The 24,899-nt window shown below is 54.2% G+C and overlaps 2 protein-coding genes across 2 annotated transcripts in view; one reads left to right on the top strand and one right to left on the bottom strand.

Moving 5' to 3' along the window:
* Window positions 1-858, top strand: part of MST1 (macrophage stimulating 1) — a 26,711-nt gene extending 25,853 nt beyond the window's left edge. Inside the window, exons 11-12 of the mRNA XM_075573642.1 lie at window positions 8-37; window positions 631-858. Of these exons, the coding sequence (XP_075429757.1) occupies window positions 8-37; window positions 631-792 (192 nt within the window). The 3' untranslated portion in view covers window positions 793-858. The remainder of the gene's footprint in view (window positions 1-7; window positions 38-630) is intronic.
* A 3,197-nt stretch (window positions 859-4,055) lies between these two features.
* Window positions 4,056-23,240, bottom strand: APEH (acylaminoacyl-peptide hydrolase). The gene is made up of 22 exons (XM_075574111.1): window positions 23,055-23,240; window positions 21,081-21,210; window positions 20,494-20,620; window positions 20,129-20,219; window positions 19,885-19,960; window positions 18,870-19,036; window positions 18,257-18,394; window positions 17,873-17,964; window positions 17,735-17,775; window positions 17,109-17,230; window positions 16,765-16,825; window positions 16,530-16,627; window positions 16,394-16,448; window positions 15,758-15,846; window positions 15,531-15,669; window positions 12,559-12,636; window positions 12,044-12,124; window positions 11,852-11,940; window positions 9,559-9,749; window positions 8,708-8,810; window positions 5,232-5,338; window positions 4,056-4,769 (listed from the first exon to the last, which is right to left on the bottom strand). Exons 1-22 carry the CDS (start codon window positions 23,067-23,069, stop codon window positions 4,664-4,666), a joined length of 2,196 nt encoding a protein of 731 aa, XP_075430226.1. The 5' UTR covers window positions 23,070-23,240; the 3' UTR covers window positions 4,056-4,663.
* Window positions 23,241-24,899: the final 1,659 nt, after the last annotated feature.

Here is a 24,899-nt window from a genome sequence, read left to right as displayed (position 1 = left end):
CACTAAGCCCATGCCGGTGGATGTCGGAGCCTGCGAGGTGAGAGCAGGCTCTGGGTGGGGGGGATTGGCGTGAGGAGGGCGGGCCCAGGGGGGAGATGAGAACAGCGGGCCTAGGGGGAGGTGAGGAGAGCGGGCCTAGGGGGAGGTGAGGAGAGTGGGCCTAGGGGAGGGGGGGGAGGAGAGCAGGCCTAGGGGAGGGGGGGAAGGAGAGCGGGCCTAGGGGAGGGGGGGGAGGAGAGCAGGCCTAGGGGAGGGGCTGAAGGAGAGCGGGCCTAGGGGAGGGGGGGGGGGAGGAGAGCAGGCCTAGGGGAGGGGGGGAAGGAGACCGGCCTAGGGGAGGGGGGGGAGGAGACCGGGCCCAGGGGAGGGGGGGAAGGAAGGGGCTGGCCCAAGGGGGAGGTAGGATGTGAAGAGTCTGCCCGGTGTTGGGGGTTACCGTATGGGAGGAGAGTGGGCCCGGGGGGAGGAGAGAGGGGGGTTGGGGGAGGTGAAGAGAGTGGATCTGGGGGGGGGGGGGGGAAAGGGATGTGAGGAGAGCAGGCACTGGGGGGTTGGTGAGATAGCGGGCCCAGGGCGTGATGAATGTCGGGGTGTTGCATGTCTCCCCCTGACACCCCTCTCTGCTCTCAGGGGGATTACGGCGGTCCTCTGGCCTGTCTGACCCACGGCTGCTGGGTGCTGGAGGGGGTCATCGTGCCGGCCCGAGGATGTGGGAAGAAGGATCAGCCGGCCATATTCACTAGGGTCTCTGTATATGTGGACTGGATTAATAAGGTCATGAAGATGATCTGAGTATGGAGGTGCTCCCCTCTGATGTGTGCTCGGAGGGGGAGAGAGGTAATGGGGAGGGGAATGGGGCAGAGGCAAAGGAGGGGGGGGAGAGGGGGTGAAGAGCGGGAGCGGGGATATAGGGTGGCGGGAAGGGGGGAGAAAGATGTGAGGGGAAAGGAATGGGGATGGGAGTGGGGGAGAGGAGGAGGAGGGAAGAAGTGGTGAAGGGGGAAAATACAAATGGTGGAGTGGAACAGTCAGCAGGGGTATGGACGGGGAGAGAAAGAAGAGATGGAAAGGGGAAAGAGTGAGAGGGGATGGGAAGGGGGCAATAGAGTAGGACAAAGGGTGGAGTAGGACAGTGAGCGGGGGAGAAAGATGCGATAGAAGGGGGAAAGAGTGGGAGAGAGATGCAGGGTAGTGGAGAAAGAGGGAGGGTAGTGGCAGAGAGGGGGGAGTGGGACAAAAATGTGGGAGGGAAGGTGGGAGATGAGAAGGAAGAATGGGGCGAGAGAGCCTCTCTTCAAACAAAACACTGGAATATTACAAACCCTGCATCGTTTCTCATGTAAATAATGTCACCGTTGCAGGGTTTATTAAATGGGCCGCCTTTATTTTGGGTCGGTAACGCCCTGCGCGTCTCAGTTGTTTATAACACCGTGTGCTTTATTTTAATCCGAACTCCGAGATGGAGCAAGAAAAAAAAATAAAAAAAAGTATTTTTATGATTTTATAATATTTCCGTATTCTTCTGGCTGCGTCATTCTTATCAGACACAATGTGCTGCTTCTTATGGGACATCTGGCAGTGAAGGGGTTACTTCGCTGCTCCCCCCCCCCCTCCCTCAAGAGAAGGCACAGGCAGGGCAAGGAAAAGGTTAAAACCCGCACTGCAGGAGAGCCTGATGTAAGGGTTCTCCACCGACAAATACATTACACACTGACCTCCGTAACTGTGCAGAGTAATGTGTAGGCACATTGCTCTGCGGGGACCCTGTGCTCTGCAGGAACACATTACTCTGCGGGGAGCAAAGGAAGTGAAAAATTGCAGAGCACAGCACCAGACGAAGGCAGCCAGACTTGACAAAAAATATTATTTATTCGGACCAATGCCATAAGTAAAAAGGACAATGAATCCTGGGACGCGTTCTCGCGCAAACACGGGCGCTTTGTCAGCGAGTAAAGGTACGTCGCATACACGACCAGCTGATAAATAGCAGCAGTAACGGGGAACACCGCCCCCCAGCTCAGGAATCGACAGCCATGAACTGGGACCTGGTGTGACCGTGAGGTACAGAAATCAGGAAAATACACTTAACCCATGTAGGTAAGAATAGTATGCTAACAATTAGCCTGTATCTGGGTAGAACAATGATAATAAAAGACATATATGATACGATAAAATCAAAAACATTGTCCTAATAGAAAAACTTCTAACATGGATAAACAAGTGAATGCATAAACATATGAAACGGGGTAGAAAATATAATCACGATGAACATATCTAATCCGTAACTTATGACACATATTGGGGATAAATGGGAAATAATGTCATGATAATATCATGAGATTGATTAAAATACATCTGGTGCTTCAGGGGTTAATAGTGCAACAGTTTGAGTTTAGAAATACAATATATTGCGTTTATGACAGGTCAAGACTTTTTCTGGGTCTGTGCAGGCTTCAAAGAGGACTTAATTGGGGGGCCAATCATGGATGGCCCACTAAAAGTGTTTAGAAAGTCATAAACGATTAACCAGAGAAGACTGTCAGCCTCAAAGAAAACTAAATGTTTGTGAATAATTACTGGTGCATGCCAGAGAGAGGGGTCACACAGGATATGCTTTCGTTGGAGGACTTTATTAAAAAGGAGAATATCATGTGATGTCATCTACTGTACATACTAAGTGTTACATGTATGTGATCGTAGCACAGAGTGACATGCAATGAGACCACACACTGCATGGGTAAGAGGTGCCAAGGACAGATCCATTTGTGTAAATTAATTTCTAGAGGATCCGTTTTGACTCTAAGGTGGACCCAATAGGTTAGCACAATCCTACACCACTGAATATATGATTATTATTTACATAGTTAGAGGTTGAAAAAAGACGTACGTCCATCAAGTTCAACCTATGTTTAATTTAGACAACAGATACTTTATCCTATATATCTATACTTACTTATTGATCCAGAGGAAGACAAACAAAAAACCCCAGTGTCACATCATCCAATGATATCTCATAAGGGGAAAAATAAATTCCTTCCTGACTCCAAGAATTGGCAATCGGATTACTCCTTGGATCAACATCCTTCCCATGTTACTTATTTGGTATATCCCTGTATACCTTTCCTTTCTAAAAATATGTCCAACCTTTTATTTATTTTTGAACAAATCTATTGTATCTGCCATCACAGTCTCCATGGGTAATGAATTCCACATTGTAACTGCCCTCATTGTAAAGAACCCTTTCCTTTGTTGCTGGTGAAATCTCCTTTCCTCCAACCTTAAGGGAGGACCCTGTGTCCTTTGTACTGTCCGTAGGATGAATAGTTATTTTGAAATCTTCTTGTATTGTCCCTGAATATATTTGTATATAGTTATCATATCCCCTCTTAGATGCCTCTTTTCGTAAATAAATCTAATTTAGCTAGCCTCTCCTCCATAAATCAGATTATCCATCCCCTTTATTAATTTGGTGGCTCTTCTCTGCACTTTCTCTAGCTCCATAATGTCTTTTCTAAGGAGTGGTGCCCAAAACTGTACTCCGTATTCAAAGGTGTGGTCCTACTAATGCTGTGTAAAGGGGCTATTGAAAACAGAGGTAACATGAGCGTTATTTTGCATTGACAGAGGTAATAACGGGGGGAGGGGAGAATATTTCCTCCCGGGCAGAAAGTCTCTGGTCATGCTCACTCCAGGGCAGCCGACAGAAAGACGAAACGTTGACAATCCGTCTTTCTCCTGGTGCGGCGGCCATATTTATAGTCTGTGTCAAACACCGGCTCACAACCGGGGAAGCGCGGATCATCTCCGGGGAACCCCCGGCTCGGGGAAGGTTTTTTTTTGGGGGGGGGGGGGGGGGGTATTGCTGCTTTCATCATTTACAGGAAGAAGCTGTTGGTGCAGGGGGAAAACCAGCTCAGCAGGGACAGAAACCCCCCCCCCCCGAAATGATGGAATATAGTTGGTGCAAACGCCCTCCATTTCTGCCCGGCCATGTGGTGTGAAACGGATACGTTATTACTGGATCAGTGTCCCAGAGTAATACAGAGGGAGCGTCAGACATTTCAGGTTTAGGTTTTATTACGTTTCAGCAGGTTTAGAAACATGAGAACCGGCAGGGGGCTGAGGGGGATGGAGGAGAAGAGAGAGAGAGAAGTGGGGTGGGGGAGAGGTGAGTGGAAGAGAAGTGATAGGGTGGGTTGGAGAGGAGAGAGGGGGGGGGGCATTGTGACCAGGGGGCTGTTATTATACAGTAATACAGAGTACCATGTGTGTGTGCCAGGAACACGCGCCGGTCCTAACGTGTAGGGTCTGTGCACCACGTAAACTGAACTTAAAGTTAACCCTTTAAGCGCTAGAACACACCTGTCCCCAGGTCTCTCTGTATATGACGCGGGCTGAAAGGCGATTTAAACCACTGTTATCCTGGGGTCAGCCCCCAACTCCCCCCGCTGTACCTACAAAAAGTTACAAGTGTTTAGTCATACTCTGTGTTGCTTTACACTGCAGCATGTTCATTGCCTGTGGGATAGTCACCCGGGGCATGAAATACTCTGCAGTGAAACTGCTGGAAGAGCCCAACGCTGCCCCCGTACCCCAAGGCATTGCCTGTTGGGTACAAGGTACGTTGCGGTGGTGAAGGGGTTAATGCGGCAGCCGCGGTGCGTCAGACGCGCAGATGCTTCAGGAGCCAGAGGGCGATGTTCATGAAACCGTCGGATTCTGCGTCCACCTTGGACAGGGAATGGTTGTTTCCGGGATACCAGAGAACGCTGGGGAGGGAAAAATATGGCCGCCAACATATTGCGGTCAGTAAAGTCTCTCAATAAGAGCAACTCCCCCACGCCCCCCTGCACACGGTACGGTGTCACACACACGGGGCGGGTCACATATATATACACACACACCTACGTACGTGAGGATCACACACACACGGGGAGGGACACACGGGAAGGGACACACATATACGGGAGGGTCACACACACACACACACGGGGAGGGACACACACATACGGGAGGGTCACACACACACACACAGTTACACACATGGGTAGGGTCACACACACACACGGGGAGGAGCGACACACAGGGAGAGTATCACACACACGGTGAGGATCACACACACACAGGGAGAGTATCACATACACGAAGTGAGGATCACACACACAGAGGAGGGACACACAGGGAGAGTATCACACACGAGTGGAGGATCACACACACGGGATGTTACTCACCGCACGGGCACCCCGTGAGCTTTCAGCGCTCGGTAATATTCCAGACCCTGCTTGTTTGGGACACGCCTGTCATCCTCCCCCAGCATGAGCAGAACTGGGGTCCGCACCTGAAGAGGGGCAACAGCTGTCACTGCCAGGATCAGCATCCTCTCCTATCCCAGCGCTGTCACTGCCAGGATCAGCATCCTCTCCTATCCCAGCGCTGTCACTGCCGGCCCAGCGCTGTCACTGCCGGCCCAGCGTCCTCTCCTATCCCAGCGCTGTCACTGCCAGGATCAGCATCCTCTGCTATCCCAGCGCTGTCACTGCCAGGATCAGCCCTCTCTGCTATCCCAGCGCTGTCACTGCCAGGATCAGCATCCTCTCCTATCCCAGCGCTGTCACTGCCAGGATCAGCCCTCTCTGCTATCCCAGCGCTGTCACTGCCAGGATCAGCATCCTCTCCTATCCCAGCGCTGTCACTGCCAGGATCAGCCCTCTCTGCTATCCCAGCGCTGTCACTGCCAGGATCAGCATCCTCTCCTATCCCAGCGCTGTCACTGCCAGGATCAGCCCTCTCTGCTATCCCAGCGCTGTCACTGCCAGGATCAGCCCTCTCTGCTATCCCAGCGCTGTCACTGCCAGGATCAGCCCTCTCTGCTATCCCAGCGCTGTCACTGCCAGGATCAACATCCTCTCCTATCCCAGCGCTGTCACTGCCAGGATCAGCCCTCTCTGCTATCCCAGCGCTGTCACTGCCAGGATCAGCCCTCTCTGCTATCCCCAGCGCTGTCACTGCCAGGATCAGCATCCTCTCCTATCCCAGCGCTGTCACTGCCAGGATCAGCATCCTCTCCTATCCCAGCGCTGTCACTGCCAGGATCAGCATCCTCTCCTATCCCAGCGCTGTCACTGCCAGGATCAGCATCCTCTCCTATCCCAGCGCTGTCACTGCCAGGATCAGCCCTCTCTGCTATCCCAGCGCTGTCACTGCCAGGATCAGCCCTCTCTGCTATCCCAGCGCTGTCACTGCCAGGATCAGCCCTCTCTGCTATCCCAGCGCTGTCTGCGACCTGCCAGGATCAGCATCCTCTCCTATCCCAGCGCTGTCACTGCCAGGATCAGCCCTCTCTGCTATCCCAGCGCTGTCACTGCCAGGATCAGCCCTCTCTGCTATCCCAGCGCTGTCACTGCCAGGATCAGCCCTCTCTGCTATCCCAGCGCTGTCACTGCCAGGATCAGCATCCTCTGCTATCCCAGCGCTGTCACTGCCAGGATCAGCCCTCTCTGCTATCCCAGCGCTGTCACTGCCAGGATCAGCCCTCTCCTATCCCAGCGCTGCCACTGCCAGGATCAGCATCCTCTCCTATCCCTGTCACTGGGGCCCAGCCCTCTCTGCTATCCCAGCGCTGCCACTGCCGGCCCAGCTTCCTCTCCTATCCCAGCGCTGTCACTGGGGCCCAGCCCTCTCTGCTATCCCAGCGCTGTCACTGCCGGCCCAAGTACCTCTGCTATCCCAGCGCTGTCACTGCCAGCCCAGCCCTCTCTGCTATCCCAGCACTGTCACTGCCAGCCCAGCCCTCTCTGCTATCCCAGCGCTGTCACTGCCGGCCCAGCCCTCTCTGCTATCCCAGCGCTGTCACTGCCGGCCCAGCCCTCTCTGCTATCCCAGCACTGTCACTGCCGGCCCAGCCCTCTCTCCTATCCCAGCGCTGTCACTGCCGGCCCAAGTTCCTCTGCTATCCCAGCACTGCCACTGCCAGGCCCAGCATCCTCTCCTATCCCAGCGCTGTCACTGCGGGGCCCAGCATCCTCTCCTATCCCAGCGCTGTCACTGCCGGGCCCAAGTACCTCTGCTATCCCAGCGCTGTCACTGGGGCCCAGCCCTCTCTGCTATCCCAGCACTGTCACTGCCAGCCCAGCCCTCTCTGCTATCCCAGCGCTGTCACTGCCGGCCCAGCCCTCTCTCCCTATCCCAGCGCTGTCACTGCCGGCCCAGCCCTCTCTGCTATCCCAGCACTGTCACTGCCGGCCCAGCCCTCTCTCCTATCCCAGCGCTGTCACTGCCGGCCCAGCCCTCTCTCCTATCCCAGCGCTGTCACTGCCGGCCCAGCCCTCTCTGCTATCCCAGCGCTGTCACTGCCGGCCCAGCCCTCTCTGCTATCCCAGCACTGTCACTGCCAGCCCAGCCCTCTCTGCTATCCCAGCGCTGTCACTGCCGGCCCAGCCCTCTCTCCTATCCCAGCGCTGTCACTGCCGGCCCAGCCCTCTCTCCTATCCCAGCGCTGTCACTGCCGGCCCAGCCCTCTCTCCTATCCCAGCGCTGTCACTGCCGGCCCAGCCCTCTCTGCTATCCCAGCGCAGCACTGTCACTGCCGGCCCAGCCCTCTCTCCTATCCCAGCGCTGTCACTGCCGGCCCAGCCCTCTCTCCTATCCCAGCGCTGTCACTGCCGGCCCAGCCCTCTCTGCTATCCCAGCGCTGTCACTGCCGGCCCAGCCCTCTCTGCTATCCCAGCGCTGTCACTGCGGGGCCCAGCCCTCTCTCCTATCCCAGCGCTGTCACTGCCGGCCCAGCCCTCTCTGCTATCCCAGCGCTGTCACTGCGGGGCCCAGCTTCCTCTGCTATCCCGGCGCTGTCACTGCGGGGCCCAGCTTCCTCTGCTATCCCAGCGCTGTCACTGCCGGCCCAGCTTCCTCTGCTATCCCAGCGCTGTCACTGCGGGGCCCAGCTTCCTCTGCTATCCCAGCGCTGTCACTGCGGGGCCCAGCTTCCTCTGCTATCCCAGCGCTGTCACTGCGGGGCCCAGCCCTCTCTGCTATCCCAGCGCTGTCACTGCGGGGCCCAGCTTCCTCTGCTATCCCAGCGCTGTCACTGCCGGCCCAGCCCTCTCTGCTATCCCAGCGCTGTCACTGCGGGGCCCAGCTTCCTCTGCTATCCCAGCGCTGTCACTGCGGGGCCCAGCCCTCTCTGCTATCCCAGCGCTGTCACTGCGGGGCCCAGCTTCCTCTGCTATCCCAGCGCTGTCACTGCGGGGCCCAGCCCTCTCTGCTATCCCAGCGCTGTCACTGCGGGGCCCAGCTTCCTCTGCTATCCCGGCGCTGTCACTGCGGGGCCCAGCTTCCTCTGCTATCCCAGCGCTGTCACTGCCGGCCCAGCCCTCTCTGCTATCCCAGCGCTGTCACTGCGGGGCCCAGCATCCTCTGCTATCCCAGCGCTGTCACTGCGGGGCCCAGCTTCCTCTGCTATCCCGGCGCTGTCACTGCAGGGCCCAGCTTCCTCTGCTATCCCTGTGCTGTCAATGCCGGGCCTGGCCCTTCTCTGCTATTCCAGCGCTGTCACTGCCGGGCCTGGCCGTCTCTGCTATCCCAGCACTGTCACTGCCCTCTTCTCTTCCTCGTGTGTCAGTGCCCCTGCGCCGCGCCCCCCCCCCCCCCCACTCACTCTCTCCTTTGCGTGTCAGTGCCCCCCCCCTACCTCTCCCCCACCCAGACAAACCTGGGCTGCGTATCTGATGGGGGATTTATTTAACATCTCAACCCACTGTGCGGCTTCAGGGAGAGTCCCGTAGGAATATGTAAAGCCAGATTCTACCAGACACCTGCACGGGAGAGGGAGAGAGGGAGAGAGGGAGAGAGGGAGAGAGGGAGAGAGGGAGAGAGGGAGAGAGGGAGAGAGGGAGAGAGGGAGAGAGGGAGAGAGGGAGAGAGGGAGAGAGGGAGAGAGGGAGAGAGGGAGAGAGGGAGAGAGAGAGAGAGAGGCAGGGGGATAGAGGATAGAGGGGGGAAGGGGGATAGAGGGGGGATGGGGGAGAGATGTGTGAGGGGGGAGAGAGAGGAGCGAGTTGGGAAAATAGGGATGAGGGTTGGGGGGAAAAATAGGGGTGAGGGGGGAGAGAGGAGAGGTGATGGTTAAAGATAAAGGGGGGAGAGACAGTTACCCCTCTTTATTATACACAGGGCCTGTGATCAATTTAACCCCTTTGCTGCTGGAGGGGCCAGTAACACATTGCTTTGCAAAGGTGTATATAATCATTTGCAGTCCATTACTGTCTCCAGCAATGAAGGGGTTAATCAGCTCGTGGCTGACAGATAGCTGTGTAGAAAGCACAGCCAAGTGGTGAGAGATAGCCGCGCGCCTGCGCTCTGCGAGAGATAGCCGCGCGCCTGCGCTCTGCGAGATAGCCGCGCGCCTGCGCTCTGCGAGAGATAGCCGCGCGCCTGCGCTCTGCGAGAGATAGCCGCGCACCTGCGCTCGCCGTGCGCTCTGCGAGAGATAGCCGCGCGCCTGCGCTCGCCGTGCGCTCTGCGAGAGACAGCCGCGCGCCTCGCGGTGGGAGGGCGTCTCACCAGTCTGGGATGTCCGTGGATCCGACCATCGATGACAGGTTGGTCACTGGGTTGCGGGCGATACAGGCCTTATAAAAACCGGGGAACTGACCAATCAGGTGACAGGACAGGAAGCCGCCGTGTGAGCCGCCACATAACGTCACCCTGTGCGGGTCCAGGGTCTCCTCCTGCAGAACCTGCTCCACCGCCAACTGTCAGGTCAGAGCAGGAGGGTCAGAGGAACCGCAGACAAGGGGACGTGTGACACATGTAGTCTGTCCCTCCCACCGCAGGGTGATACAGTCTGTCCCGCCCACCGCAGGGTGATACCGTCTGTCCCTCCCACCGCAGGGTGACACAGTCTGTCCCGCCCACCGCAGGGTGATACCGTCTGTCCCTCCCACCGCAGGGTGACACAGGGACATGTGACAGTCTGTCCCTCCCACCGCTGGGTGACACCGTCTGTCCCGCCCACCACAGGGTGACACCGTCTGTCCCGCCCACCGCAGGGTGACAAAGGGACATGTGACAGTCTCTCCCTCCACTGCAGGGTGACACAGGGACATGTGACAGTCTGTCCCTCCACTGCAGGGTGACACAGGAACACGTTACAGTCTCTCCCTCCCACGGCAGGGTGACACAGGGACATGTGACACAGTCTGTCCCTCCCACGGCAGGGTGACACAGGGATACGTGACACCGTCTCTCTCTCTTCCACGGCATGGTGACACAGGGACACGTGACACAGTCTCTCCCTCCCACGGCAGGGTGACACAGGGACACGTGACACAGTCTCTCCCTCCCACGGCAGGGTGACACAGGGACACGTGACACAGTCTCTCCCTCCCACGGCAGGGTGACACAGGGACATGTGACACAGACTCTCCCTCCCACGGCAGGGTGACACAGGGACGTGTGACACAGTCTGTCCCTCCCACGGCAGGGTGACACAGGGACACGTGACACAGTCTGTCCCTCCCACGGCAGGGTGACACAGGGACACGTGACACCGTCTCTCTCTCTTCCACGGCATGGTGACACAGGGACATGTGACACCGTCTCTCTCTCTTCCACGGCATGGTGACACAGGGACATGTGACACAGTCTGTCCCTCCCACGGCATGGTGACACAGGGACACGTGACACCATCTCTCTTCCACGGCATGGTGACACAGGGACACGTGACACCGTCTCTCTTCCACGGCATGGTGACACAGGGACATGTGACACAGTCTGTCCCTCCCACGGCAGGGTGACACAGGGACATGACACAGTCTGTCCCTCCCACTGCAGGGTGACACAGGGACACGTGACACAGTCTGTCCCTCCCACGGCAGGGGGACACGTGACACAGTCTCTCCCTCCCACGGCAGGGTGACACAGGGACATGTGACACAGTCTGTCCCTCCACGGCAGGGTGACACAGGGACACGTGACACCGTCTCTCTCTCTTCCACGGCATGGTGACACAGGGACATGTGACACAGTCTGTCCGTCCCACGGCAGGGTGACACAGGGACATGTGACACAGTCTGTCCCTCCCACGGCATGGTGACACAGGGACACGTGACACCGTCTCTCTTCCACGGCATGGTGACACAGGGACATGTGACACAGTCTGTCCCTCCCACGGCAGGGTGACACAGGGACACGTGACACGTGACACCGTCTCTCTCTCTTCCACGGCATGGTGACACAGGGACATGTGACACCGTCTCTCTCTCTTCCACGGCATGGTGACACAGGGACATGTGACACAGTCTGTCCCTCCCACGGCAGGGTGACACAGGGACATGTGACACAGTCTCTCTTCCACGGCATGGTGACACAGGGACATGTGACACAGTCTGTCCGTCCCACGGCAGGGTGACACAGGGACATGACACAGTCTGTCCCTCCCACTGCAGGGTGACACAGGGACACGTGACACAGTCTGTCCCTCCCACGGCAGGGGGACACGTGACACAGTCTCTCCCTCCCACGGCAGGGTGACACAGGGACATGTGACACAGTCTCTCCCTCCCACTGAAGGGTGACACAGGGACACGTGACACAGTCTGTCCCTCCACGGCAGGGTGACACAGGGACACGTGACACAGTCTGTCCCTCCACGGCATGGTGACACAGGGACATGTGACACAGTCTCTCTCTCCCACGGCAGGGTGACACAGGGACATGTGACACAGTTTCTCTCCCACTGCAGGGTGACACAGGGACATGTGACACAGTCTGTCCCTCCCACGCAGGGTGACACAGGGACACGTGACACCGTCTCTCTCCCACTGCAGGGTGACAGACAGGAGGACCCGGTTACCTGCACATCCTTGACGTCCTGCTCCCCGACATTGCCCAGCAGTGAGAGGATGCAGTCCTGTCCAAATCCCAGGGACCCCCGGTAATTCACTGTGCAGACACGGGACAGAGAGAGAGCACAATATGCACCCGTTAACCCCGTCACTGCCACAGAGGCCTGTAACCCACTGCAAAGCACGAGACCGACCCTCACCTAACAGCACAGCGAAGCCCATCTTACACAGCACGGCCGGGAACAGCATCCACTCGCCCACAAAGGAGGAGTGCGGACCCCCTGCAGGGAAAAGGCAGAGTGAGAACACGTGGGGGAGAGGAGTGGGCGGGGGGGGGGGGGTAGAGGAGTGGTCGGGGGGGGGGGAGAGGAGTGGGCGGGGGGGGGGAGAGAGTGAGGCAGGGGCGGGCGGGTTGGGAGAGAGTGAGGCAGGGGCGGGTGGGTGGGGAGGGGGCGAGTGAGGCAGGGGCGGGCGGGTTGGGAGAGAGTGAGGCAGGGGCGGGTGGGTGGGGAGGGGGCGAGTGAGGCAGGGGTGGGTGGGGAGGGGGCGAGTGAGGCAGGGGCGGGTGGGTGGGCGAGTGAGGCAGGGGCGGGTGGGTGGGGGGGGAGAGTGAGGCAGGGGCGGGTGGGTGGGGGGGGGAGAGAGAGTGAGGCAGGGGTGGGTGGGGGGGGGGGGGGAATATGTAATTTTTAGGAGGATCAGGCTGATTACGCACCGTGAGGAAACACAACCAGGGGGATCTGAGCTGAGATTTCCCGCGGCTTCATCAGGATCGATTCAAACTCAAGGCCGGCTGAAGGAAAATAAATATCTTTCTATATATCCCTGGTCTTATCAGCTAAATTAAAGATGATAATTAGAATCAGGTGTTTAAATAATTAGGTCGATCTTCAGGGGTGAGTTTGGGAGGCCCCACCCTATATAAAGATCAGAAACTTTGTGAGTTTGGTCTTCACCATACAGGTGTGTGGAAACGCATCATGCCACGAGAAAAAGAGATCTCCGAGGACCTCCAAAAAGCAGTTCTTGATGCTCGTCAGTCTAGAAAGGGTAACAAAACCATTTCTAAGAATATGGGGGACCACCAATCCACTGTCAGACAAATGGAGAAAGTTCAAGACCACAGTCACTCTACCCAGGAGCGGTCGTCCTACCAAAATCTCTCCAAGAACAAACCGGCAAATCATCCACGAAGTCACAAAGAACCCCAGAGTAACATCCAAGGATCTCCAGGCCAGTCTCGCCTTGGCTAATGTGAGTGTTCATGACTGAACAAGAATGGTGGATAGCCAGAAGGAAACCACTGCTCTCTAAAAAGAACATTGCTGCCCATCTGAGGTTCACCAAAGAGAACATAGATGACCCACAAGATTTCTGGAACAATGTTCTCTGGACAGATGAATCGAAGGTAGAACTTTTTGGCCTCAATGAGAAAAGTTATATTTGGCGAAAATCAAAACTGTGTTTGGACAGAAGAACCTCATCCCAAACGTCATGCATGGTGGTGGGAGTGTGATGGTTTGGGGCTGCTTTACTGCCTCAGGACCTGGACGGCTTGCCATCATTGACACAACCATGAATTCTGCATTGAATCAGAAGATTCTAGAGGAAAAAGTCAGGCCATTCATCCTTGAGCTGAAGCTGAACCAAAAGTGGATCATGCAGCAAGACAATGATCCTAAACATACACGCAGATCTACAAAAGAATGGCTGCAGAAGAATAAATTCTGTGTTTTAGACTGGCCTAGTCAACGTCCGGACCTAAACCCCATCGAAATGTTGTAGTAGGACCTGAAGCGAGCTGCCCATGCAAGGAAGCCCTCAGATGTCACTGAGATGAAGCAGTTCTGTAAGGAGGAATGGGCCAAAATTCCTCAAACCCGATGTGAGACTGACCAGCAGTCACAGGAAACGCGCAGTTGAAGTTATTGCTGCTCTAGGGGGCGCCACCAGGTGCTTAATCTAAAGGGCGCGCCACCAGGTACTGAATCTAAAGGGGGCGCCACCAGGTACTGAATCTAAAGGGGGCGCCACCAGGTACTGAATCTAAAGGGGGCGCCACCAGGTATGGAATCTAAAGGGGGCGCCACCAGGTACTGAATCTAAAGGGGGCACCAGCAGGTACTGAATCTAAAGGGGGCGCCACCAGGTACTGAATCTAAAGGTGGCGCCACCAGGTACTGAATCTAAAGGGGGCGCCACCAGGTACTGAATCTAAAGGGGGCGCCACCAGGTGCTGAATCTAAAGGGGGCGCCACCATGTGCTGAATCTAAAGGGGGCGCCACCAGGTTCTGAATCTAAAGGTGGCGCCACCAGGTTCTGAATCTAAAGGGGGCGCCACCAGGTACGGAATCTAAAGGGGGCGCCACCAGGTACTGAATCTAAAGGGGGCGCCACCAGGTGCTGAATCTAAGGCCGTGTCCATGCTAGGACGCGCGCCTGTCGTACTAGCGATCTGTGGCCTGGGATCCACAGTAACTGGGAGGTGTGCCGGGGCCGTGTCCATGAGGTCACATGAGTGGTTTGCCCTCATTGGCTGTACCCGCTCACGCAACCCGGTCGTCGCGGGACAAAATAAACTAATGTTGTCTCGCCAGGCGCGCCGTTGCTCGCGTGCAGATGCGCGTTCTATGGACGTTCGCATAGACTTAATGTGCTTTATCGTCTTGTCGTATCGTATTGTCTCTCTAAGCATGGACGCGGCCTGAAGTGTCACATCCTTTTCACACATGGATATTGAATATTGAATCCTTTGTGGATAAATAAATGTTGAAAAAGTGCCATGTTTTGTGTCATTTGTTTGATCAGGTGATCTGTATCTATTATTAGGACTTCGATTAAGATCTAACAACATGTTAGGTTTGAAATATGTGAAAATCCCAAGTGGTTCCACAAAGTTTTCTCACCACTGTATATGTACATATGTGTGTATATGTGTGTATGTATGTATGTATGTATACACACACACACACACACACACACGATGAAGTTGCAAAAAGACACACAGTATGTTCATCAAGTTCAACCAATGCTAAATTTAGACTACAGATACTTTATCCTATATCCGTACTTACAGTATATTGATCCAGAGGAAGTAAACACTAACCCCAGTGGCACATTATCCAATGATTTCATAAGGGGAAAATAAATCCTTCCTGACTCTAAGAATTGGTAATCGGATTACTTCCTGGATCAACAGCCTTCCCGTGTTTACTTATTTGGTATATCCCTGTATACCATACCTTTCTAAAAAGATGTCCAACCTTTTTTTGAACAAATCTATTGTATCTGCCATCACAGTCTCCATGGGTAATGAATTCCACAGTGTAACTGCCCTTACTGTAAAGAACCCTTTCCTTTGTTGCTGGTGAAATCTCCTTTCCTCCAACCTTAAGGGATGACCCTGTGTCCTTTGTACTGCCATTGGGATAAATAGTTCTTTTGAAAGCTCCTTGTATTGTCCCTGCATATATTTGTATATAGTTATCATATCCCCCCTTAGACGCCTCTTTCACACACACACACACACACACACACACACACACACACACACACACACACACACACACACACACACACACACACACAAACACACACACACACACACACTCTACTGACTCTGTAGGACATAGGACCCATCTTTGTCACTCGGCCCCCTCCTGCCCCGGTCGCCTCCTATCACTTACGGTACTTTGGGTTGTCCTGCTCTGGAGGGGGGTTGTGGGTCTTGATGCTCCAGTCTATGTCCTGGATGGGACTCTCCTCTTCCAGTGACACCCATGTAATGTCCTCCTCATTACCGGCTGCGGGCAGGAAGCCCACTTTCTGCAGAGGTGACAATAGCACGTGTGACACATGAGGCCTGCGGGGTCCCATGCCACACACACACGGGGCTGCACACATGGGGGCTCACCACAGTCGGGGGGCAGCTTGGAGAGGAATAGCTGACAACCAAGAGGTCCCGGTCTATGGCCATCAGCTTCCAACTGCCGGGGGGGGACTCTGGAAAGGCAGAGAGAGAGGGGGGGGGGGGGGAGGGAAGAGAGAGAGAGTGTGGGGGGGGGGAGGGAAGAGAGTGGGGGTGGAGGGAGAGAGGGAGGAGGGAGGGTGAGGGAGGATGGGGGGTAAGAGAGGGAGGATGGGGGGGTAAGAGGGAGGATGGGGGGTAAGAGAGGGAGAATGGGGGGTAAGAGAGGGAGGATGGGGGGTAAGAGAGGAGCAGGGGGAAGAGGCAGAGTTAGACATACAGAGAGAGAAATGGTGAGGCGGAGAGGGGCAAAGTTATAGAGGAACAGAGTGTTAGGGATAGAGAAAGATTGTGAGAGTTAGAGAGGGACACAGAGAGAGAGAGGGACGCAGTGTGAAGGTATAGAGAGAGAGAGAAGTATGTGCAATGAGAGAGAAGGACAGGGAGACAGACGATCCAACGCGAGAGACACACTTTCACAGAAAGTGAAAAAGAGACTGTGTGAGATGGAAAGAGAGAGAAATGGAAGCAGAGACAGAAAGAGACCACGATGCAGAAAGAGACTGTGCGGGGGTCTCTCACCTTTACACAGGAGCCGTGTCACGGTCCCGGACATTGTATCGATGACAAACAGGTCCTAGAGGGGAGAGGTCACGGATAAGAGTCCGGGTTACGCCCTGCACTCAGGCGCCCTGCCCCTGCTCGCCCCGGATCTCACCTGCCCGCTGTGCAGCACCGTGTCCAGGACCAGCCGCTGACTGTCCGACGACCAGCAGAAAGACGCCAGCGCAGACGTGTAAATACCCGCAAAGTGACCTGGGGCCAGAGGGACAAACCGCGCGGGATTAACACTTCCAGCGCCAGGACAGGCCTACAACTTATATCTGTGCCTCTGCATGCAAATCAATGCGCTGGTGGCAGTCAGGGGGTTAACACGGCCAGCCATCCCTCACCTTTGATGCCTCTGGACACTGTATCCACCACAGTGGACGTCACCTTTGTATACCAGTCGTACTGGGGGGGAGAAAGGCAAAAACAAACAAATAACCAGAGGGGAAATCTCACCACATAACCCCTTAGTTGCCGTATGGTTCTGCGATGCAAAGCAATGCATTCTGGGACAGTAAATGTTGGCAGCCCTGCAACACGTTACCTGCAATGCACAGGCCCCTTTGGCAGAGAGAGGGTTACAAATGTTATGTTAAATATCCCCCTGTAGGAGCAGCATCCTGGGGTGACAGTGTGGGGACACGGGATGACTGCAGGAGGGGGGGGGGCGGTAGGAGGGGACACGGACCGTTAGCAGGCGGCAGCATTGCTGGTGAGGCCCGAACACGTCACACTGCAGGTACACGATCCGGCACTTATCCGGGCTCAGCCGCGGAGAGAAGACGGCAGCGGAGTCCAAAGAGAGAGTCTCTGAGAGGGGGATAGAGGAGGACGGAGGGATGAAGGAAGGAGGGAGAGAGGAGGGGCAAAGGGAGAAAGAGAGGTGGGTGGGAGAGAGAGAGAGAGGAAGATAGTGAGAATGAGAGACAGAAGGTGAAAGAAAGAACGAAGGAAGGAGGGGGGAGAGAGAAAATGAGAGAGATGGAGGGAGGAGAGAGACGGAAGAAGGGAGGAAGAAGAGAGAAGGAGAGAGAGAGATAATGAGATGGAGAGAGAAGGGGTGGCTGGCATGAAAGTGAGGGAAAGAGGTGAAAGGAGAGAGCGGGAACAAAGCAGAGGAAAAGGAGGGAGATGTTACAGAAGAGTGAAAGTGTGCAGAGGAAAACATGAGAAAACAGCATGAGAGAAAGAGAGAAAAATAAGGAATTAGAGAAGATAGAAGGAGAGACAGGACAAGAAAAGAGAAAGGGGGAGAGAGGAGAATTCAATAGGAACAGAGGGAGGGAGAGAAGAGAGTGCACAGCTTCTCCTCACCACATCTTCCCCCCGTCAGGTCCACGAAGAACAGCGCAGATCTGGGAGAAGAGAAGGGATATATATATATACACACACACACACACACACACACACACACAATGCCCCAGTCAGAGGGCTGTCAGGGGCAGATCTTACCTCCTGTTGGGGCAATACTTGAGGCCAAGGCGGAAGGAGCTGTGCCACCATCCCACAAACACTACTCCTGTGTCATCCGGGGACCAGAAAGCCTGTGACACAGTGACAGTGAGAGAGAGTGAGACAGACAAAGAGAGTGACAGCGAGAGAGGGACAGAGTGACAGTGAGAGACAGAGAGCAAGAGTGTGACAGAGATAGTAACAGTGAGAGTCACAGAGTGCGCGTGACAGAGAGAGCATGAAAGAGCGCGTCAGTGAGAGAGTGTATGACAGTGACAGAGAGTGACAAATAGATACAGCGTGGCGAGAGACAGAGTGACAGAGAGAGAGAAGAGACATTAAAGAAGAAATTGAGGGGCAGTGAGAGGAGCCTTTGCTGCTGACCTGCCCCGGTGACACGTGTTCTGGGATTCCCTCCAGCACGGAGATGTTGCTGCTCTCGATATCCAGCACGCACAGAGCCGGGACACTCTTATTCACAAGACCCTCCCCCCAGTCCTCGTGCAACACAAACTGATCGCCCTGCAGAGTGCGAGACACAGACTGCCACTGAGCGGAGTGTACACACACACACACACACTCTAACACTGCGTCTCACACACACTAATACCGAGTGTACACACACATACAGTGCGTCACACAGAAACTAATACCGAGTTTACACACACACACACACACACTAATACCGAGTGTGTACACACGTAAACACACACACACACACACACTAACACTGAATCACACACACGCTGCACAGCGTCACATGCACGCGCACGCGCACACACAGCAACAAGAATAATATATACAATGACAGAGGATTTGTGTTCCCGGTATCTGTGATGTCACTTTTGCGACACTGAGAAGCCGCAGCGGACGGAATAGAGAAATCTCACAGCAGCCTCGGAGATACTGCCTGTGTCACCGATCCATAGTGGCTCCAACATGGTGTGGATGGCATCACCAACACCCACCCATCGCTGGCTCCGAGGACCTCACTCACCTTGATGGGTTTACTGGTTCCCTCATCCTCCTCTTCCTCCCCGGAGGCTCCCACGCTCAACTCCGCCACAGCCGCCTGGAAGAAGGACTCCACCTTGGGCCGCTTCTTCTCAGCGATGTACAGGAGGTGAGACTCCGAGTGAGACCAGGACAGACCCCCAAATTGATCTGAGAGGGGACAGAGGGACAGACATCCCCAAAATGATTTGAGGGGACAGACCCCCCTAAACTGATCTGAGAGAGAAGATGTGATTGCCGTAGGGGCATTACTCATTACAGCTACAGCTTGCTTGGTGTTTAACGTTCTGGACTCTTGTATGGATAGGGTTAATATCGTTGCCTCTGCGTGATGCACGCGTGTCTATTAGGCTAGTAGCGCCGAACATTGAGGTTCATTCCTCTATCTGCTACTGATCTGAGAGGGGGCAGGGCGATAAACCTCCCCATACTGGTCTGAGAGGGGGCAGGGCGATAAACCTCCCCATACTGGTCTGAGAGGGGGCAGGGCGATAAACCTCCCCATACTGGTCTGAGAAGGGGCAGGGCGATAAGCCTCCCCATACTGGTCTGAGAGGGGGCAGGGCGATAAACCTCCCCATACTGGTCTGAGAGGGGGCAGGGCGATAAACCTCCCCATACTGGTCTGAGAGGGGGCAGGGCTATAAACCTCCCCATACTGGTCTGAGAGGGGGCAGGGCGATAAACCTCCCCATACTGGTCTGAGAGGGGGCAGGGCGATAAACCTCCCCATACTGGTCTGAGAAGGGGCAGGGCGATAAACCTCCCCATACTGGTCTGAGAGGGGGCAGGGCGATAAACCTCCCCATACTGGTCTGAGAGGGGGCAGGGCGATAAACCTCCCCATACTGGTCTGAGAGGGGGCAGGACGATAGACCTCCCCATACTGGTCTGAGAGAGGGCATTGACATCGCAGCCTCCTGGGAGTATCACCCCTACTAGTTTCAGGGCAGAGACAGGTAGGGTTGAACCCTCTGTCAGAGCCACGGTTTCCTCACCATCATCATACACCTTCCCATGCTTCTCCAGGGCTGTCAGGTTGATGCTTTTCACCTTGCGATTCTTGTTCCAGATCTGAGAAGGGAGGGAAGGGAGGGAGGGAAGGGAGGGGAGGGAGGGAGGGAAGGGGGGGGTCAGTCAGCGGGAACATTCCTACCCCGTCCTGTTATCTGCTGGACTGCCCTCCCCCATGAGATACACCCACCTCCAGGAAATGACCCCCCTCACGTGAACCCCACTCACCTCCAGGGACTGGGTGTCCTCCCCCTTGCTGTTCTTGGTCTCTCGCAGGACGGCTTTAAGGGCACCCGAGGGGGACTCCCTGCTGAGGAGCCTGTGGGAGTAGTCAGGGATCAGTTTGTAGGTGGCCCCTCAAAATGAGCAGAAAAGCAACCAACGCCCACCCTGCATCACCCTAGAGGTGACCCATTCTCCACTTCTCTGTACCATCGGTGCCCTCTCCCTGCACCCACACGCTCTCTTCCATACTGCACTCTCTTTCCATCTCACTGCGCTCTCTCTGTCCAAATGTGCCTCCTCCTTTCACCCCCTGCACCCTCTCTCTTTCTCTGCCCGCCCCTCCCTTTGTGCTCATACGCTCCACTTACTCGCCCTTGATCTCGCTGGCATTCCCGCAGGCCCCGGAATACACCACAGACTTGTTGTCGTGGAACACGATGTACTGCCGGCAAAACTTCACCTGTTCATTCCGATCCAGATCTCTCTGGGACCACTCTGAGCCAAGACATAACGGGGAGCCGGGGGTTGAACAGAGAACGCGGCATAGTGGGGAGATTCAAGTAAGATACCCCTCATAGCCGCCACAGACCTGAATGAATCCTCTCCAGAGAATCGTCTACAAACAGTAAGATCTGAAAGGTCTCCCAGCCAACTAGATGCCCGGGAGGACTTCTACCTTCTTTTCCACGGTGTCTCCTTCCCTTCTTTCTCATTGAGAAGTCATGACCATCATGACCCAAACCAAATATTTTGGAGACCAATAAGAAATAAACCAACCCCCTGTTTACAGCACCAAAAAGGAGTGATGTTTCTACATCATTGGTGGCCACGTTGTTTTTCTTAAAAGGAAGCCAATTCCATTGGCGATTGGTGTAAATAAAGTTATTATTTTTATCTGCTAAGTGAGACTGCCCCATTATCACCCGGCTGCTGGACACGCGTGTGGCTCTCTCACCCGTGTAGATGTTGCTGTATTTGCCCCCGTACTGTGTGGTGACATCTGGCCCTATGGACACGCTGGAGAAAGACGGGAATTGGCTGAGGTCCCGGTACAGGGAGGCGATATCCTTGGGGTTGCTGAGGATCTGCAAAGAGGAAGACGTGTGGAAGGGGTGAGCGCTTTGAGGGTAACGTCCCAAACATTGATCCCTCCAAATCTCTGAATGACGTCCTTCCTGGCTGTCTATCGCGAGGGTGTTATTTATTAACAGACAGGGAAACCAGTTGTTGAATCAATAGTACATAAAAAGGGCCAGTCCCACTAAGGATTAATGTGAACGGAGAGATTTGAAGGCAGAAAAGGTGCCATCATTTTAAATTACTTTAAAAAGCATTTGTGTTGCAGTTCATTTTCATTGGCTCATATCGACTTATAGACCTGATTTAGGAGTGCAACACTCTGATTATCAGTGATATTTATCTGATAATCTCATTTAAGATACCCGAGACACAGAGGCACAGGGTGATGTGGGGGCACATGGGGTCACCTGGAGCCGTCGCTGGTCATAGACCGGGGTCTGCCACTTCAGGGGCCAGCGTCGTAACCAAAGGACGCCCCCTCTCCCAATCCTCTATTGGAGGACACATCACAGCTCACGCTGCTGAGTACAAGAGGACTGGATCATATCAAACAAACCCTTGTCGCGACGTATAGCATGACCGGGCAGATGCGTGATTACATGACCGATTGACTGGAGAGGGGTCAAGTGATCCGCTGATCCTTGGTATTACGCAGTTTATCCAAATATAATCAGTGTCACATGATCAGCTGACCCTTCAGATCGGTGATGTGATCAGATCACCTTCATCACCAAGCAGCCACTTAGATTGTAAGCTCTTTGGGGCAGGGACTCCTTTTCCTAATGTTACTTTTATGCCTGAAGCGCTTAGTCCCATTACGTGTTATATTACTATGTCACGTGTATTCAGTGGCGGATTTACAAATTCGCCACCCACAGGTACGTACCGTGGTGCCGCCGTCTCCTCCTACATCAGCGCGGCGACATCAAATGTCGCTGCGATGTCACATGGCGTCGCGTTACCATACACGCTGAAGGAGGGGGGTGGCACAGAGAAGGTAAGAACTTTACAGAGACCCCGTGCTCTCCCCTGGCAATCAGTGGGGAAGAGAGTGGAGCCTCTGTATATTGGGCAGAAAAAAAAGGGATATTTTGCAGCCCATGGCCCGGGCCTAATGAGAAATCCGCCACTGCGTGCAACACCGCTGTGACGCGCTATGTAAATAAATGGCAATATATGTATGTATATCTTTACATAGCGCCATTAATGTACATAGCGCTTCACAGCAGTAATGCACGTGACAATCATATAAATTACAAATAACACATAAAGAGGAGAAGCGCTTTCAGACATAAAAGTGACATTTAGGAAAAGGAGTCCCTGCACCAAAGAGCTTACAATCTAATGATATACATTATAAGCAGTGATGGTAAGTGGGTCATGTGATCGGCTGACCCTATTGAGCAAAAGGTCATGTGACCAGGTAACCCCCGCTACCCAGAGAGGTCATGTGACCAGGTAACCACCGCTACCCAGAGAGGTCATGTGACCAGGTAACCCCCGCTACCCAGAGAGGTCATGTGACCAGGTAACCCCCGCTACCCAGAGAGGTCATGTGATCACTAGCTGGTCAGAAGAGCTGACTGGTGCCCAGGAGGTCTCCCAATTGTTTGACCTCGGTGACCACGGGGTCCTGTGATCACGTGGCTCTGGTTGACCCTTTCCCTGCCAGAGGGGCTCTGCCACGCCCTGGCAGTGAAAAGGTTAAGCACAGATCAGGTGAACACGTGAGTGGAATAATAATAATAATAATAATAATAATACAGTGCCTGGCATGATTAAATATGGCGCCTCCCCTCTGAGTACCCCCCGCCGTCTCCATGGTAACCCAGACACGGGAACCTCTCACCTGAGCCGCCGCCATGTTGGTAATAGATCCAGGGGGGACGGTGTCTGTCAGCTGGTTCCGTCCAAGGCCTGTGATTGGTGGCTTCACTTCCGGGTACAGGGAGACCACGTGTGTGTGATCGGGACTTTTAACCCCTTCGGTGCTGGGGTGCAATGGAATGCTAATAAATACTGTGTGCCCGCGACAATTATTCAATGGTCCCAGATGTGGATATTTTGTGCCGCCACTCCCCCCCCCGTCATACTGCGGGTCATGTGCCCCCCGGTAAGAGGCGGTCTCACTCATTAAGAGGCGGTCTCACTCATCAAGAGGCGGTCTCACTCATCAAGATGCGGTCTCACTCATTAAGAGAGTGAAAGGAAGTGCGCTACTACGAACTAACTATTGTAAATAACCATAAACACCAAGTGGGGTGTGGAATTGGGTGACACTGCATGTAAATATATACGTGATTCTGGGTGTGATACAGGAGAGCCTCTGCAGCCGTGGTAACGGGTGTCTTGGACACCCCCAGGGCAATTACAGAAACAAAAAAACAGCACACAACGCTCAGTGTAAAATATAATGTTAATAAACAATTAAGGTGAGTATTCTGCGTACATCAAGAAAATGTTAAGCCAGCATGTCAGGGGATAAATTACCCATCCATGCACCAACAACAGGAACAGGCGTCTCTGGTGGGATATCAGCAGGAGGTTCCCCAGCTCTTTCACTCCAGGAACGTCACACTGGCACTTAAATATTCAATAATCAGTCCTCTTCTTGTGGGTAGGGTTTAGGTGTATCAGTCCCAAGGTAATGGCACTTTTGGTTGGCGGTACTCCTGGTACCGATCAGCTGAGATGGATGGGGGAGACCTTTATGTATACCCCCTGACAGCCAGTTGCCTTTAGACCTGCTGCTGGAACGCTCACACACAGCAGAGACGACCGCAGACAGAGTCACAGTGAGAGCAGGCACAGTGGGAGATGGTAACGGTCTCACCTCTTGCAGCTGATCAACAAGAGGTGCCAGAGGCAATCTCAGTATACAGGAGTCCCTTAGTTAGCAGCGGAACACCAGGCACACTACGTGCATGCGCAATGACATCACAGTTCTACGCGTTTCGTCAGCGCTTGCCGACTTCGTCAGGAATTCCCCATCCCCGTAAAGGTCTCCCCCCATCCATCTCAGCTGATCTGTATCAGGAGTCTGTGTGTAAAGATACCTTTACGTGAATTTTACTCTTTATGTCTTGTAAGTATTATCTACCTTACATTTATTTAAATAAATTTGATTTCATCTGCATCATAAGAACACACACATACACACACACACACACACACACACACACGAATAAGGTTTAATTAATTCATTCTGAGCTACTCGCCGCTGCACATTTGTGCTCGTGCACGGCTGGGGAGGGGGCAGTACTCAAGGGGTTGTGCCTTTCTAAAGGGTTGCTATAGGAACAAAAATGCTTGTTATATTAGAAGACATTGAAAAATGTCTTTCAAAGTTGTTGTTTTTTTTTTTAAAGAAAATGCTACAAGTATTTTCTCATAGTACAGAACTGATTTATTAAAAAAAACACACATGCAGGATATTGCTAGGACTGCTGCTTTAATTAGGGTGACCATACGTCCCGGTTTTGCCGGGACAGTCCCGTTTTTTTCTCTCCTGTCCCGGGTGCCGGTCTGTCCCCAAAATGTCCCGGGTTTTGACCCTGGTCCCGGTATTTAGATGCGGCGGCGGTGAGGAGGATGCGGCAGCCGGTAAGTATCTATAAAAATGAAAACATTGTTTGCAGAAAACGCAATCTGATTGGTCCGTGGCCCGGCCTCACCCCCGTATGCCTCTCATTGG

This window comes from Ascaphus truei, chromosome 17 (assembly GCF_040206685.1).
Source record: "Ascaphus truei isolate aAscTru1 chromosome 17, aAscTru1.hap1, whole genome shotgun sequence".
Lineage (NCBI taxonomy): Eukaryota > Metazoa > Chordata > Amphibia > Anura > Ascaphidae > Ascaphus > Ascaphus truei.
Note: the sequence above shows the minus strand (reverse complement) of the source record. Positions and strands in the feature narration are given on the sequence as shown.

Bases quoted from the DNA above. Each gene is read 5' to 3' on its own strand.
- APEH (XM_075574111.1), bottom strand. The intron at 19,961-20,128 runs GTGAGTGGGGTT...CTCCCTTCTCAG, and splicing joins AGGACACCCAGTCCCTGGAG to ATCTGGAACAAGAATCGCAA. The intron at 8,811-9,558 runs GTGAGACGCCCT...TCTCCCGTGCAG, and splicing joins TCCACGGACATCCCAGACTG to GTGTCTGGTAGAATCTGGCT.